The 16,918-nt window shown below is 40.8% G+C and overlaps 1 protein-coding gene across 2 annotated transcripts in view; it reads right to left on the minus strand.

The window, feature by feature from the left end:
- Positions 1-137: 137 nt before the first annotated feature.
- sh3gl3a (SH3-domain GRB2-like 3a) overlaps positions 138-16,918 on the minus strand; it is a 30,248-nt gene continuing 13,467 nt past the window's right edge. The window contains exons 2-11 of one of the 2 annotated variants that reach the window (XM_077023047.1): positions 10,058-10,126; positions 9,858-9,930; positions 9,582-9,725; positions 7,367-7,500; positions 6,405-6,563; positions 5,117-5,220; positions 3,162-3,286; positions 2,892-2,924; positions 2,034-2,090; positions 138-1,472 (exon numbers count right to left, since the gene is read on the minus strand). In XM_077023047.1, coding sequence (XP_076879162.1) covers positions 1,267-1,472; positions 2,034-2,090; positions 2,892-2,924; positions 3,162-3,286; positions 5,117-5,220; positions 6,405-6,563; positions 7,367-7,500; positions 9,582-9,725; positions 9,858-9,930; positions 10,058-10,126 — 1,104 coding nt within the window. In that variant the 3' untranslated portion in view covers positions 138-1,266. The remainder of the gene's footprint in view (positions 1,473-2,033; positions 2,091-2,891; positions 2,925-3,161; positions 3,287-5,116; positions 5,221-6,404; positions 6,564-7,366; positions 7,501-9,581; positions 9,726-9,857; positions 9,931-10,057; positions 10,127-16,918) is intronic. The other variant, XM_077023048.1, reaches the window with a different exon arrangement.

Genomic DNA, 16,918 nt, shown 5'->3' on the forward strand with positions numbered 1-16,918 from the left:
ACCTCTCACCTCCCTTGTCATTTCTAGTCATTATTCACCTGACCAGTGAAAGCAACAACAAAAAGTTGAGAAAAGATGTGAAAAAGGGAATGATTTTGAAAAGATCACAGCTACGTAAAACGGCACTGTCCTGACACACCAAAGAGACAGGACTCAGAGGCCAAAGGAAAACTTACAAAAAACTATTAAATTAAACAAAGACATGGCATATTTCATGGCAACAAAGGAATACAGTCTTTTTGGCAATATCAAGACCTTCTAATTTAGGTAGACGAGACACTTTGTCAGTTTAAAATAACCAGTGAATCTATAGACTTAAAAAGCTTTTCAGAGCTTCTTACACACGAGTCCTCCACATGATACAGAGAATGCTTCGTTAACAGTTTCATTTTCTAACTTCTTTTAGTGTACAATAGTGGGCAAACAATCACAAGGCGAGCAGAAAGTTTTCAATACATACAGTACGAAGTGCAGGTTATGTTGATATCAATCTCTCTCTATGTATTTACCATAGAGTCGATCGATATAAATTTGGACTGTTGATGCAGCGGGGGGGGGGGGGGGGGGGGGGGGGGGGGTACAGTAGAAAGTGCAAGGCTCCTTGGAGCAACAGAAAGTCCACGTGCCATGTGAATGAGTTTGAATCTAAAGCTTTAGTGCAATACCACTTCAAAATAAAGAAGCACTTCAGGATGTCAGGGTAATCAGATCTCTGCCCTAGCCATTACAACACCTGTGACTGCTGCTATGACTCACTATAATCACAATAAGTCACATGTAAACAGAATAAGGAGAGCAAGAGATGCTAAGAGTGACGTAGTGAAAGAGAGGTGAAGTTCTCAAGTTCTGAGAGAGATACACATCCACGTGAGTAGCAGATACTCACAGTTCATAAGAATGTGTGTTTCCGCATGGCGTAAGACCTGTGCGGGCGGATGAACTGATAAACCACACTGAAGTAGAAGGAAAAACAGACAAACGAAATCAAGAGCGATAGAGCAAATGCAGCTAGCCTATTGGATGCAACATATCTTTCAAAACAACCAATGAGCGAAAGCCTAAATCAGAGCACAGGATATCGCACACGAATGGAAAGTAGAACTGTGGAAACCAAATGATTGAAAAGGACATAAATACTGAAAAACAAAACGTTTCAAAACGTCTGCTGTAACACGCAGTGCTCCCATGGAGAATGTGCCCGAGGACATGTCGGTACAGAGTCTGAGTGGCTGGGACTAGGGATACAGGCCTGGGCCTTGCCTGGTCTCACTGGGGTAGGGGCACTAGGACCTCCACGTAGTTGATGGGGAAGAAGCCTGACTCGCCGTTGATCATGCCCTCATACCAGTTCTCGTCGATTTGGTTGGTGAGGATGATGATGTCGCCCTCCTTGAAGCCGAGCTCGCCCTCGTTCTCAGGCTCGAAGTCGTAGAGGGAGCGGCAACAGGGCTGGTCCATGTGGGTCTCCGTCTCTGAAAGGGAACCACACATGCCAGCGTCCTCTCAGTCACGGTACGCCCTAAATGAGGCTTACACACTAACCCTAACACAGACTATGGCACACACTGGCCGGGACATCAGAGTATGAGATTAGATAAGCCAACCAAACTAAATATGACACAGAGCTTCAAGGAGACTGACAAGTAATGTTTATGGCTGGAACATACACATAGATCAACATGTGTGTGAATTGTAATGAGTTTCAGAAAGGCAAAATTCTCAGCCAGAGCCAGATAACTCAAGCCCACATGCAGACGTTGACAAAAGGTTGGGATATTCAATTTGATCCTTCAAAGGCCATGGTGTTTACAGGTTTATGGGCCTTCCCTTCTGGTCAGCATCCAATTTCAGTCACGAGGATCCTTCCTTGGTTAAAGAGGTGTGGCTATTAGTGAAAGATGAGGAGCTCGGTGACAGAAGAGATAAGGGCCACACCCGTTGGACACTGGCAATATTAGCTTGTAAATCCCTCCTTGTTATAAAACACCATTTTGTGGTGCATAGAAATTCTACATCCATCTAATGATACTCACGACTGTTGCTTTCAGACCATGTGAGAGTCATGGGAGGCACGTGGGTGAAGTGTTCAGCTGACACCAAAATGCAGGGAACAAGTATGAGAAACACACACACACACACACACACACACACACACACACACACACACAAGGACACACAAATCAACAATGAACATGGATGCCACAAAACAAAACATGCTAGTTAGAAATGTTTCTTTTTAGTGAGACTATTGCAATGCGAATGGAAGTTTTTTTAAATTTCCTCAGGAAAATCCTGTTGGCACAACTTGTAGATATACTCCATGTTTCTCTGTTTACAAGGAAACAGGTGACTTTGCCTTAACTACTAGATCTATAATGCCTATATCCAGCTATGGGAGATTTACCTCCCTCCGCAGTTTAATGTGGCCACGCCTGGCTCTAATATTCAGGTGCTCCTGAAGGCCTTGGGTCACTGGATCTGGTGTGTTAAATGTGGGCTGGAATGAAACTATGGTCAGCATTAGATCTGCAGCACTGGAGTGGACTCTCGTGCACTAGAAGTAAAGGTGAGCACCTTCGTGGACCATTTTAATTGGACCGGGTATTGCAATGTTTTCTAAATGTTGAAGTCCATAAAGCTTTAAAGGCAAACATTGCCTAATAAAACTGCTTTATTCTGTGCGGGTTACAGGTTTCTTCTGAGTGGAGTACAGGCTGACTGTGTGTGTTACAGGTTACTCTGTGGAGTACAAGGTTGAATGTGGGTTACAGGTTTACTCTGTGCAGGTTACAGGCTTTCTGTGTGTGTGTTACAGGTTTATTCGGTGTCAGTTAAAGGTTTCCTCTGTACGGTGTAGTTAACATGTACCAGTACACAGCTGAAGAACCTACTTTTTCCATTTCCATTGTTGTTGACTTGGATATCTGCAATGAAGAACAGATGATGAGTGAGCTTCTCAAATAACAGTAGTGCAGTATAATATAAGCATAGAAACCACATTCATATGCATATTAATGAGAAAAATCATCCATAAAGCATTTAACTTCAAATTCAACAAAAAGTATGAGCAACAAAATAAAAGCACGACTGAGCAGCTGCACAACTGCGGACTGAACCGACAAGCTGGTTGGGGAATGTGTGGGACTAGAGTCACATGACACCTGAGGACTTCAGGGAGGAGCTGTAGGAGAAGCCGTTGTGCTGGGTGCTGCTGAGGGTCTCCAGGCTGGACATGATGGACTTTGGCTTGAACTCCCTCCGGGGCTGGCTGCTCGCCACGGCTATCCTGCAGGCGAAGGGGGCAGCGGGGTCAGCCGGAGCACGGAGGCGACTGCACTACGCTACAGCAGAATCGCCCTGGCCCCTCCCTAAACCTTAAAGGGGCACTTCAAACAGACGGTCCCCACTGACAGGCAGTGAACAGCAGTACTGCCCCTTTAATTTTCATGCACATTAAAGAAGAATATTTTCAGGACGTAGTAAAAAGGCCACATAAACAAAAATTATATTCCTAACAAGGCACTCTGTAAACTATATGAACAGATATAATTCTGTCACCACCGTAACATTACATTGATCTATAAATTAGTGGTGGGACTTTAACGCGTTAATTTCGATTAATTAATTACAGGAAAATTAACGCACTAAAAAAATTAACGCATTTTAACGCATTTAACGCATGAGACACTTTTGCACCGTGGAATGTTTCTCAGTGCAAGAGTTCCAGACATACAGATTATATGGACGCACAATAAGATGAGCATGATGGAGATGAGTGAAGACGCTACGCTGGTGGATGGGAAATATAAATATAAGAAACTTCCAGATGGAAGTAAAAACAAAATTAGTGTTATTTGCATTTTATGTAGGAAGTTCGCTTATCACACGAGCACTTCCACCCTTCGTTACCGCCTCAACGCAAAACGTGTTGGTAGTAATGCGCAGGTCAGTAATGATCACTTAGCTGATAAATGTATTCCTAGTACGATAGGGTGACCAAACGTTCGTATTTCACATCCTGTCCCGGGGTTTTTTTAAGTGAGGAAATGTCCTGGTTTTTAAATTACCTTCATTGGACCATTAAGACTGATTAAACTTAATCAAGCCTGGATTAAACTTTCGCTAGTGACGCGCGCGACTCCGCACACCTCGCACGAGCGGCGGAGGCATTTATACTGTAACGTTGGTTAAATACCAGGACAGTTTACTGTTGACAACTCGTCTCTTATTTCAACATTAATACAAGCGAACTCACTCAAGAAAAATAACCGAATCCTCTCTCTCACTCTCGCTCCTCGCGCACTTTTCCACTCGCACACACAACTTAACTTAAAGAAACAGTAACCCAATAATCCCTTAAGGATCATTACAATACTTCACGCATCACATTATTTGGTTATTGTGAAGAGTGCCCAAATGTGGCTCTGACTGGGGATCACTGGATCTCTGTTAGCAACAAGAATTATCTTGGTGTGACAGGTCATATTATACATGATGAATGAAAGATCCAGTCATTTGCTTTGAGCATGCAGAAGATCACTAGGCACTATGGAGATGCCTGTGGCAGAGGCCTGGGAAATTAAAGAAAAAGTCTACCATCTAAAATGGTATTAAAAAACATCTGATTTACTTCACTTCTTCTTATTCTTCCAATATCATGAGCAAAGCTCCCAAAATTAAACATTTTTGGTCAGAATTTCCAGTGTTCTGAAAACTGTGCTTTGTTTTCTGCACTCATCTATTGGTCTGTGTAGTAGACTGGTGGAAAAATAAACAAGATGTTGAAGTTTATGCTTATGTTCATTGATTTATTCATCATTCAAACTTAAATTAATATTTCTCATGTAAAATATTGAAATGCGATTAAAATGCGATTAATTTCGATTAATTAATTACAACGCTTGTAATTAATTCGATTAATTTTTTTGATCGCGTCCCACCCCTACTATAAATATTAAAATAAAGTACAACCTTTGTTGTGCACTTCCAGACCTTCTTATAACATGGCAAAACAGAAAGATGCTAACAGAAAAATGCTAAAAACTAACAGGTCAGGAAACAAGCAAGGAAAACATGAAAATAAATAAAAAGCAACAGATGCTGGCAATTGTACTACCTGCTTTGTAATTTTCCGCTAAGCTCCTCTAGAATCTCGGAGGACTGCCGATGGTACTCCACTGCGGCCTCGATGAGAGCTGCCAATTGGCTCACTTGCTCCACCTAAAGGCAGGTAAATGATACTACAATAAAAAAATACTGAGCAAAACAATGTGTCTTTAGCAGCCAGTAGCTTACCCAGACAAAAATCACATGGTATGCCAACACACTTTGTCATCACTATGGAAGCCCATTCCTGCCATTTTTTAAAAATTCAGCACATATTTTTTCTCATCATTATGTAAATTGCTATCTTATTATTTTGATATACTAAGGCATTATTTTGAGATAGCAACAAGTAACATATGAATCGTTGAGTTCAATGAAGGAACATCTCATGTACCTTCATCAAACTCAAACACCCCCTGTTGAACTTAAGAGACATATACTGGTATAACCTACACATCAAATCAAATATATTTGTATCGCGCATTTCACAACACATGTTGTCACAAAGCGCTTAAAAACACAAATTTATTTTTTATTTTGGTGACATCAAGATAAGTCACCAAAATAAACAAGATGTTAACCAGACATTGCAACTCTTAGATCATGAGGACAGTATCATTTTGGTACTGTGATCATAACTTAGTCATTAGGATATATAAGATGTAAGGTTGTCAGTAAGATATATAAGATGTAAGGTTGTCAGTAATGGCGAGGAACAAAGTAATACTGCAAAGTCACGTGGTCAGAAAGGTACTTCTGTATAGGAAGTATGTTATTGCTCCGGGCCTGAGAAGTAAAAATATTTATATGTGTTTTTGTGATTCTTAGCATGACTGAAAGGCATTCGATCCCCCTGAGTGTTATGGTAACAACCAAGCTTTGGTACATTACATTTTATTAAAAATATTTAACACCGTTGAATCAGTCTGTCTTTGTTTGGATACAGATAATGCTGCACCGTTTGCTGTGATGGATAATTAAATATTAGCTCATATTTATGCATAGAAACAATGGGAATCGTGAATAGCATCTGTAGCGTCTTCATGCGCCTGCACGCGAGGGGATTCAGATGTGGCTCACTGGTATCTCAAAATAATGACTTAGTATCTCAAAATGAAATAGCAATTTACATAATGAGAAAAAAGGGTATTTTTTCATTTTACGTGTCGGGAATGGACATCCATACCATCTCTCATACTGAGCAAAAAAAAAAGCTAACACGTATTATATGCTACAGAAAACACAAAGTGCCACAAGCTGGCATGCCAAGGAAAAAACAACTATAGTTGGGGGCTCACATCATTTTCTAAGAAGTTGAACATGCTCCTCTCCGCAAGCTCTTTAGACTCCTCAAACTTCTCCACAGCCTGTTTGATCTCCTCATCAGGAATCTTGCCTTGACGCTTCTTCTTGTAGTCGAAATCTAACCGCCGTCCTTCCAGCTTCTTCAGATGGTGCTAGGGTGGGGGAGGGGAGAGACGGCAGGCCAATTACGTCAGCCAACACCTGAAGGTGCACCTCAAATGTCTACACAACACCTGAAGATGCACCTCAAATGTCTACGCAACATCTGAAGATGCACCTCAAACGTCTACACAACATCTGAAGCTGCACCTCAAAAGTGTACACATCTGAAGAGTCACCTCGAATGTCTACACAACACCTGAAGAGATATCTTCATTGTCTACACAACATCTGGACATGCCTCAAATGTCTACACAACATCTGAAGTCACCTCAAATGTTTACACAACATCTGAAGGCGGCTCTATTGCCTCAGTCCATCTGTTTTTCATCAAACAAATGAAAGATGTTATCACCTTGGTTGATGTTTATACACACAATACTGAGTTCACAATTCCAGAATGTCGACCTTGTACCTGGTGGTCCCTAACACCTTATTTATTGTTTCCATGATGTGTCAATCATGGTCTTCTTTTATACTATGTGTGGGTATCATTGGTAGCATTAATCATAGGTGCACCTTACGTTCAGTGTTGGCTACGTTTGAACTCAAATGTCCCCTTAGGGATCAAAGAAGTATATCTGTCTGTTTATCTACCTGTCTAGCCATCTGTCTTTTGCTTCATCTATCCATCTGTTTTATGTACGATGTAGTAAGTGGTCTTGCGTGTTTTTGCTACCACATGCAACAGAAAAGTAAATCCAGTTTTTTGAAGTGCTTTTTTCCATATCGGTGCAGTGGTGGTGTGTTTGCCTCCACTGCCTGAGAGAACCTTTGATGTGACTTGACCTCTCACCCCGATCTCCTTCAAGTCCTTGTCCTGCAGGGTCTGCAGGGGGTCAATAAAGTTCTGTTTCACGCTGATATCGAGGGAGTCCTTAACATCAGCCATTTGTTTCATTGTTTCGCCCACATCCACCAGAGCACAACCTATAGGAATATGAAAGAAACACACATACACACACACTTCCATTAGCCACTGTGTCTGTAAAACCCCTCTCCAGATACTGACACTAATCCTTGACTGCACTCTTTCTCACTGTTACAGTTTTTTTACTTCAGCTTTCTTGTTATTACTTTTTTTTGTTTCTTTTACTACTCTATATTCCAATCAATATTAACACAGATTAAAACATTTCTGCAGCAACAATTTGCCATGCCTCAGAACTCTAGTGTAAAACTGTGAAACTATTCTGACCTACAGTTTACTCAAAAGATGAGACTATGTTCATTACAAACACATACATCTGGGTCTAACGTAACCTCCAAAACAACATTTGTGTTCTTATAACTTTACTAACCTCTTCTTGAAATGTGTAATGAAATGTAACTAACTATGGTTAGGTGAAACATTCTTGCCACTAGGTGGCAGTGCAAATATAAGCTTGTCAAAATGTGAACAGTTTCATTACAGAAAACTCCATTTTCCTCAGTATGCTTGTGTGTATTACAGATATAATGAAACAAGGACCAAATAAAGAATGAAACAAAGCATGAAACAAAGAAAGAAACATGACTGTGTGTGTGTTTGTGCATGTGTGTGTGTGTATGTAAGTAAGTGAAAGGGGGGACAGACCAAGTGTGAAAGCGTCACAATGATTTCAACATCAACACAAGGCAGGATATCCTTTGCTTCTGGTCTGTGGTTCTTGTTTACCAGACTGTGCGTGTGTAGTTTCTGTGTCTGTTTTGTATGCATGGATGAGGGCAACAGAGTGGCCACATCATGACCTCAAAGAGTCGGACATGCAGAGGACACTACAAAACAAAATTAAACCCATAATCTATCTTGATTTGATCTTACAATCTGCAACATAAAATAACGATTTATTTAATCAAACTTGACAGCTAAAACCGAGTGCTAGAAACTAATTTTCTGTACCAACTCAATACCAAAATCATACATTTGAATATAACCTGATATTGATACCAAGCTGATATTTTTTACAGCCACTGTGGAGCACTGGTTCAGTTGAGTGGGTGAAATTAAGACTTGGGAAATTTTCTTTTGTGTGAGATGTATTACATATGCTATATATTAAAAAGTATCATGAATGGATATGATGGATTAATATTTTAAAAAATCTAAAAAAAAGCACACACACACACACACACATACAAACACACTGATGCCTCACTGACTGCTTTTTCCTGAAATTTACACTATAGTTCGTCTATATAGTTTCAGAGGTTAGTGAATTCAACTGTAATTCCTTATCCATTTAATACTGACCATATATTTCTTCTAGTGAAGTGCAGCGTTCTAAATAACTTCATGAATTTAGAGAAGGAGAGAGCTTTATTTGTTTGGTTAGTCTTTCTTTATGCTGTCTACTCCTGCTGTGTGTCTGACAGGGTTCTGCTGCCCTTTCTCCTTTACCTGATCCTGACCTTCCTTTACCTCACGGAAATAGATACCTGCTTTTCTTTAAAATATATATTAATACATAAACTCATTAGATCGAAGACACTATTGTGTTTTTTTTTATGCTCACACTAGAAGGCAAAAACCTGCTCCCCACACTGGGTTATCAAACCTACATGATAGTTTTGTAACCCACTATAAGTCACCACACTTCTGAGTTCATGGATATTTGCACTTTAACATAATAGTTACGTTAATATGAAGGAAAGTTGAACTCGGCAGCTGTGTATAAACCAAGCTCATGGAGACCTGGCTGTGACCTTCTCAAACATGGCTGTTATCTTGTGACCTGCGGTGTGCTGCTGCACAGCACTGCTTTGCTATTTTCAGGCCGGATTTGTAACGGTATCAGATCGGCTTCCTCAAAAATGTTCTCCAGACATCCGAGGCAGCATTTTTTGCTGATATTGACCCAATTTCGATATGGCAGTTCACTACCAGTTCACTCCAGAAGGATGACAAGTGTCAGGAAAGGCATTCGTCAGGATGGAGGACAGGGAGCCGAAGACGTGGACCGCCTGGCTTAAAACCGGACATCTGGCATGTGAGCATAAGTGTGTGTTTGTGTGTGAGGGCTGTGTTGTACCAAACGTGGAGTCATCTCCGAGTTCACGGCCATATCGCAGCATGCAGTCTCCCAGAAGCCCCTCTGTCTGAGGGTAGCCTGTCGTCTTCACTTGCCCTCTTATTTTAGACATGGTGTTCAACATCCCCAGTTTGGCTCGTGAAGCTACAGAACCATCCAAGCACAGTCAGCAAGCACGTTCAGTTCAAAGTTACAATTATGTTTTTTTAGCACTATTAATAGGCAGTCTGCTTCTGATGTGGTGAGTTCAGTGAGAGGTAATCCTGGCATTCCTACCTGGGTTTGGTTGGAGGTATTCTGTGGTTTTAGTTAGGAGTTCGAAAACAGACTTGTTGGTGACATCTATTTTCTGCAGGCAAGAAAATTACACAAACAGGTTAAATTTGGACGTGACCAGGTGGGCTTTACAGTAAGCAGGTGATGTGGGACATGTCTGTGAAACTGGTGGAATGTGTGACGAACCAAACGCGGCTTACCCTCTCCATCTCCATGAAGTCCTCATCCAGCTTCGTGCCTTCAGCCCCACTTATCTTCTCGCTCAGTAACTGAGGTGAAGAAAGAGCAGAGTGAAGAGAGAAGAGATGAGAAAAGGGAGAGAGCAGGGAGGAGAAAGACAGCGATGGAGCAGGGAGAGACACAGAGTGAATTAGACCAGGGGTTTGGAGCTGGGCTGTCAAACACAGCTGACCAGGAAGAAATTGCCTCTCAAAGCCTCTGAATGAAATGCAGGGAGGTCAAGTTCACCTTCGCCCTGGTGGCCCGCCGGGGCTTCTAGCTCCTGCCACACGTGCTGTAGTTTTCACATCCCTTTTCTGGAATATTCTGAAATACCCTTATCTGCTAACAAATATCTAATCAAACCTATCAGACATAAGAAATTATGTCAATTACCATAAAGACAGGCTTGCAGCCTATGTTGTCACAGACCTGTTTTAAAGATCCTTTTAACCCCTTCTCTTACTCACTCGGTCATGAGGTCATACGGTCATGAGGTCATAAACATGCTGGAAATGTACAGATGTTTGATACAAAACCACTGCACCCAACACCTGCTCTCAGAAAACCGAAACAACTGCAACATTTAAATCAGTTTGTGCAAATTGCTTGTTAACACACTTCTGAGATGCAATGTGTTGTGTAGTTCATCATCTTATTAACAAACATAAGAAATGGGAGATAATAAAACTCCCAAGACCGTATTTAGGGAACAAAACTAAACTGTGATGCAAAGGGCAAGCTAACATATATTACGCCTTTATCACTGATACATATATTATTTAATTAGAAGCTTTTTCCCATGGGGGTGGGGGGGAGTAGATAATGATCCCTCACCTGCATCCAGTATTATGCAACCCTGTCAGTAAGTGTAGCTATTCTTGTGTTGTGTCCCAGTGTTACAATGCAAGCCCAGGTTAATGTTACTGTTAATGCCACTGTTCACCTTTCAAATTCAGACCAGTACACCTTGGTAAGGAGATTAACATTGTGAGCATAGCAGAGCAAAATTAGGCTAGCACCCCTGCCAAGAATATGGAATGAAAGAAGATTTCAAACTTGCTTGGCTTTAAAATCATAAAACAACAAAACATCAACAGATGATCCTTAACACACTGACTTTGCATGATATTTATAAAAGATTATTGTCCACGTGTTACTAGGGTTACATCTGCTGGGCTACAATTGGAGGAGCAAAAGCATCCAACACATCACTGATTCGTCATGTTCTTTTCTTAAAAGTGTTTTGCCCAGGTTTCATCATGCAGGCAAGCCGAGGCGTTTTACACCCAGCACATGCAGTCACACGTACAGTAGGCAGGACTGGAAATACCCCCCACTGATGTTAACTCGGGAAACAAAAGGGCTATTCAAAAAGACAGGAGCTTTTTTAAAGAGAGCTGTGTGCTTATCACTCCGGATTTACAAGGATTCTCTGACAATCTCACTGTCCATTTCAATACCCAGAAAAAAAGACACTGGGAATTTCCTGCATCCATTTTGGTTTGCCTGTCAAGATGACTTTCTGACATGACTCTATGTAGTGGAACATTGCCAAAAATAATTGGACATTGGAACCCGTTAATAAATACTATTTGACACATACAGTGTATTAGTAAGTGATGTGTAAAGGTTGAAGCGTACCTTACTCCAAGAAGATTTGTTCATATTGATATATCATTCAAATGTCTAATCAGATTTTGGATTTTTAATGGAAAGTGTCACATAGTTTGTTTGTTTGTTTTTTGCCCATATATGATCATATTCTTTTGGCAGCCAGCAAGATTGTGGTCACTGTGCCCATACCTGTTCAAATGATTTCTTTGTGTTGTATCTGAAAGTAAGAACATACTCTGCCAGTTCATACTCTTTTTTTAGAGCCTGACAGCACTCTATTTTACTTTTCACGTTTTATTCCAGTTTTAGTCGGTTGTTTGTCTCTCGTTCGCTCCTCCGAGAGCTCATGTATATTAATTCAAATGGATCTCTCCCTGCAATTGTGTCCGCCTCCTGCTGTCCTTGAGTCACGTACATTACACCCTCGTGCAGTGACAGTGTAGATGTTGATGTAACTCTCGTGCAGTGACAGTGTAGATGTTGATGTAACTCTCGTGCAGTGACAGTGTAGATGTTGATGTAACCCTCGTGCAGTGACAGTGTAGATGTTGATGTAACCCTCGTGCAGTGACAGTGTAGATGTTGATGTAACCCTCGTGCAGTGACAGTGTAGATGTTGATGTAACTCTCGTGCAGTGACAGTGTAGATGTTGATGTAACCCTCGTGCAGTGACAGTGTAGATGTTGATGTAACCCTCGTGCAGTGACAGTGTAGATGTTGATGTAACCCTCGTGCAGTGACGTAACCCTCGTGCAGTGACAGTGGCACCACATCATTTGCACAGACCAAGAATTATAAAACAAATTCTACGATGTATCCCGAGAATGCAGTCTGTACCAGCAGAACTGCTAATTCATTACTGTGAGTACTGAACAGTACTGAACTTATGCTACATCCCTGTCTCACACTTCTTGCCTGAGTGCACTGTATGTTTGTTACCAATTCTCTTCATTTATTTAATAATTTTATTTTAACGTGTAGCCCCACCCTGCTGTCAATCACCTCCCTGTCGATTCCCTTCTTTCTTGTTTTTTCCTTTCCATGTGCGTTTTTGTTTACTATTATTTTCACGCCCCTGTTCAACCTCCTCGTTCCCAGCCATCATGGTCACCTGTGTCTTGTTTTATTCCTTATTAGACTGGTTACTTATACCCCGTAATTCTTCATTGTCCTTGTTGGTCATCGTGTGTTTGTGAACTTCATTGTATTCCCGAGTTCTGTTATTTTTGTATATATTTGAGTATGTTAAATGCCCTTGTCTTCTTGGTCTCTTGGACCTGGCTCATGCTCGTGTTCATATCAGTATTACTGTTTTGTGTTTCATTTAGTGTCTTTTTAGTTGGTATGTTTAGACATTTTTGTTAAATACCCTCGCATCTGGTTCGTGCTCATGTTTTTGTCAGTAGTACTGTTTCGTGTTTAGTAATTCAGCGTCTTCCGAGTATCTACATTTTGTATCAGCCCAGATCTGTATTCTAATGTTACTCTTATGGTCTTGTAATTAAATAGTCCTTATGTGTTATAGTCCTGTGTAATTTTAATAAAATATATGTAGTCTATTCCCTTTTCTGATGTAATGTAGGTTGGAGTGCTTAGTAAGTCTGTGTTTTATCATGCCCCGTCATCAGCTTAAACGTGTCTGCTCTTGGTGTGGGTAGTTTGTCTAATTCCTTGTCTCCCATTTAAGGCACTGTGTATTTAAGTAATAAACCCTCGGCTTCCTTGCAACTGTGTCTTCATGTGACATCTGGGACATTACAATTATAAACTTAACCCCTACACAACACAATCCCTAGTGCCATATACATTATAATGCCTTCCTGAAACCAACAAATAGAAATGCTAGAGCAAAAATTTAGAAAATGCCCGCTGTGGCGACGCTAGCTGTCGTTAGTGTACCGCTGCTAGCTAGTTTCGATTCAGTCCTTTGACGTCCTCGTTTACATATTCCGCTTCCGAGAACCACGGAGCTGTGAACCTTATTTTGTTTGGAAACTTATTTTGCGTTATATAGGTTTTTTCTTTATTCTTTAATGCAGTTTATTAGGAGAGGAAAAAAATTTCGGGGGGGGGGGGGGGGGGGGGGGTAGCGGGCCCAGGTTTAATGGTCATGGTTCGCAACTGGTGAATGAGGAGAGTTTGGAACATTCAACTGACTACTGAAAACTGTGAATACCAAACTCAAAAGTCATAAAATGGGCCAAATTCCAAAAGACATAACAGTCATGACTGATTATTTATGCCTCATAATTTGCATTTTAAGGCAATATTAACATTGTCCTGCATAACTGAATCTTCAAAGTTCTGCAGATAGTGTGAAAAACAAAACAATGACAACAGAGTAAGTGGCATGGTTGACACTTGTATTTACCAGGATCCCAGACAAGTTGTTAGTTTGCACATTTCACTCTGGACAGTTTCTCAAATCTTAGACAATAATCAAAAGGCTTCACTTCAAGGTTTCTCACTGAAAAGAGAAGTAGTCCCAACTTGTTCTGACTGCTGCCTGTAAGGAGCTAACTCTTCATGCTATGTGATTTTATCCACTTTTGTCAGTTAAAGACAGATAATCTTACACTTTCATAGTGAGATAACCACTTTACTTTGTGTTGAAATCGAGATTGAAAGCAAAGAGCTAGGTAGGTGATATTAGCTACTAACAGACCCCAAGTTGGCATAGCTAGCTATCTATAGCTAGCCAACTAAATAGTATGATGACATAGCTTTTCCTGCCTGTGTCCCATTCAAAGAAAAATGTAGTACAATTTTAGATATTTCTATGTCAGTCCCTTTGTCAGGAAAATATCTATTTTATAGGTAATCAATAAAGTCAGTTAAATCTCACGTGAACCTAGTGAAAACCAGGATTTTCTTTTCTAGGATTGATGACTAAAAATAAGGACAGTCCTGGGAAAACTGGGTGACAACCCTATCAAGACATAGAAGCCAAGTTATTCAGTTGCTTGGGCCTAGATGTATCCACTCAGCAGCTTGCTAGCTGGTTCCTAGCTAATATTAGCTTGTTCACCACTGAAGTCATTCACATCAAGTCATTTTGTTAAAATCAGTTTTGTTTCAGAAATATCCTCCAATGCTGGCTCAAACATATACAACTGCCTAAAACTATAGTTCACCTCTCACATTTAGCTAGCTATTGATTTTGACATGTTGATTCTGTGTGATATTATGGTCCCTTGCCATAAACCAGACAATTAAAGCAGAGCCCATCCAATATTCTTAAGCCCACTAAAACTAAAACGAATTATGAAAGAAAGAAGCTTGTTTCAATAAAGCCAAATCATAGGGATGAAAATGGGCATGGAAGACCACATCCACAGTTTTGTTTTTGCTCAGACCAAAGTCATATACTTTACATATAGACTTCAGAGCTATTTAGAAAAACTGAATGAATTCATTCTAGTGCACCACTAAGAGCAAGCCACTGGTCTTGTCAATTTTAAAATTATATAATGATATAAACATCCAATTTATTTTAGAGAAGTGTCACACGCAAGAGAGAAAGGCAAACGTTTGTGTGGAGAAAAACAGCTCTGAAAGTTGGCTAGCTGATGAACTCTGGCTTTGTTGGTAATAGACATCTTACTAAACTCAAATGAGAGTAGTGGATCCTTTAATTGCTGCACTGTAAAAACAGAGGCTAAGAATAACCTTACTAATGCGCTGATGTGTCCAATTAGCATCTACACAAGATGAGTGTGTTGTTCTGCATTGACGTCACTCTGAACTGCTGCCAACTAACCAGACAGTTCACATAATACCAGAACAGAAATGAGTTGTTTCATTGACTGATAAAGCGTCGATTCTTGGTTCCGTTTTTTTAACCTCGACTATTCACAGTTTGCTCAGTGTGAGCAGATTCCTTCTGTGATCATATGCAAAAAGACCCAAACGTGCACATAAACATAAATACATAAAATTATATTTTTGCCGTTTTTCCAATACGTTAATGAAACATCAAAATTATGTTTATGACACCTACTGCAGGCTTTGGCTCATTACCATTCTCATCACAATTTTTTCAGGTCCAGACATTGTCCGGATTTGCCCTTTGACATACAGTATAGTGCCCGTTGAAGACTTGCCTTGTCACACTTATTCTCAAAACATTGCATTGCTTTGTTAATAGTTAATACCAAATTCACAGCCATGCCACATACATGATGCCACAGAAAAGTTTAGCATAGCAGTGAAGTCTTTGGAAACAGCACATAAAATGACCAGAAATTGGGCAGAATTCATTTAATGTCATTATTAATTTAATGTAAAATGATATATTCAATGTATGTTTCCCTTTCATGTTGCACTTACAAAAATACACTTATTATTATTATTGGTGCAATTTTGCATAAGGCATTTGCTGTTTTGAAGAAAAAATCTGATTTCCCATGGGTCGCTGGGAGGCCACCGGAGGGTGCGTGCACCCACTCACACTCATGCACTGCACACGCCCCCCTAGCACCAAGCCGCTACCCCGGTCCCAATCACCTGACTACTGACACCTGTTTTTCATTAGTGTGCACCCTTTCTGAGCCCACAGGTCGTGCAGTCCAGTGCTGCGCATTGAACGAGGACCACGCCTCTCTTCCTTATTATGGACAATAAAGAACACAATATGCAACCAGTGCCTTCAGCCGCCTCTCTCCCCGCATCACAATCTGCCAAACCATGGAGAGACACTGGGGTTTTCACCATGTTAAGAAACAGTAGTCTTACATGTGTCACATGGCAAAGACACTAATAAATATCCAAGCTAGAATCACAAACAATAGTGGTCCAAATCAGATGTGAAAAGATAAGATTTTATGTTCACACGCAGGCATGAAAATTGGTCAAGGGTTAAAAAGGTGAGAAGACCGGGGGGCGGGGCATGTGACGTCATGGGGATACGGCGACGGGGCGTTGACATGTGACGTCATGGGAATACGGCGACGGGGGGTGGGGGGGGTGGCTGCTGGTGTACAGCGACAGGTGATGCCAAATATTACGGAGCCCGTAAGGTGACATCATGTAAAAAATATAATAACGCGTGGCCACGACTTACTAACGCGTGCGAACGACTTACTAACGCAGGGGTGCTCATTACGTCGATCGCGAAGGAATGTGCGTAGATCGCGTCACATAAAATAGTAGTAGATGAATCGCACATCTGCACTGACGGTTTTATTTTGATTGACATTCACGGTAGCCAATCTGCAATCCACTC

The sequence above is a fragment of the Brachyhypopomus gauderio genome, chromosome 12 (assembly GCF_052324685.1).
Source record: "Brachyhypopomus gauderio isolate BG-103 chromosome 12, BGAUD_0.2, whole genome shotgun sequence".
NCBI lineage: Eukaryota > Metazoa > Chordata > Actinopteri > Gymnotiformes > Hypopomidae > Brachyhypopomus > Brachyhypopomus gauderio.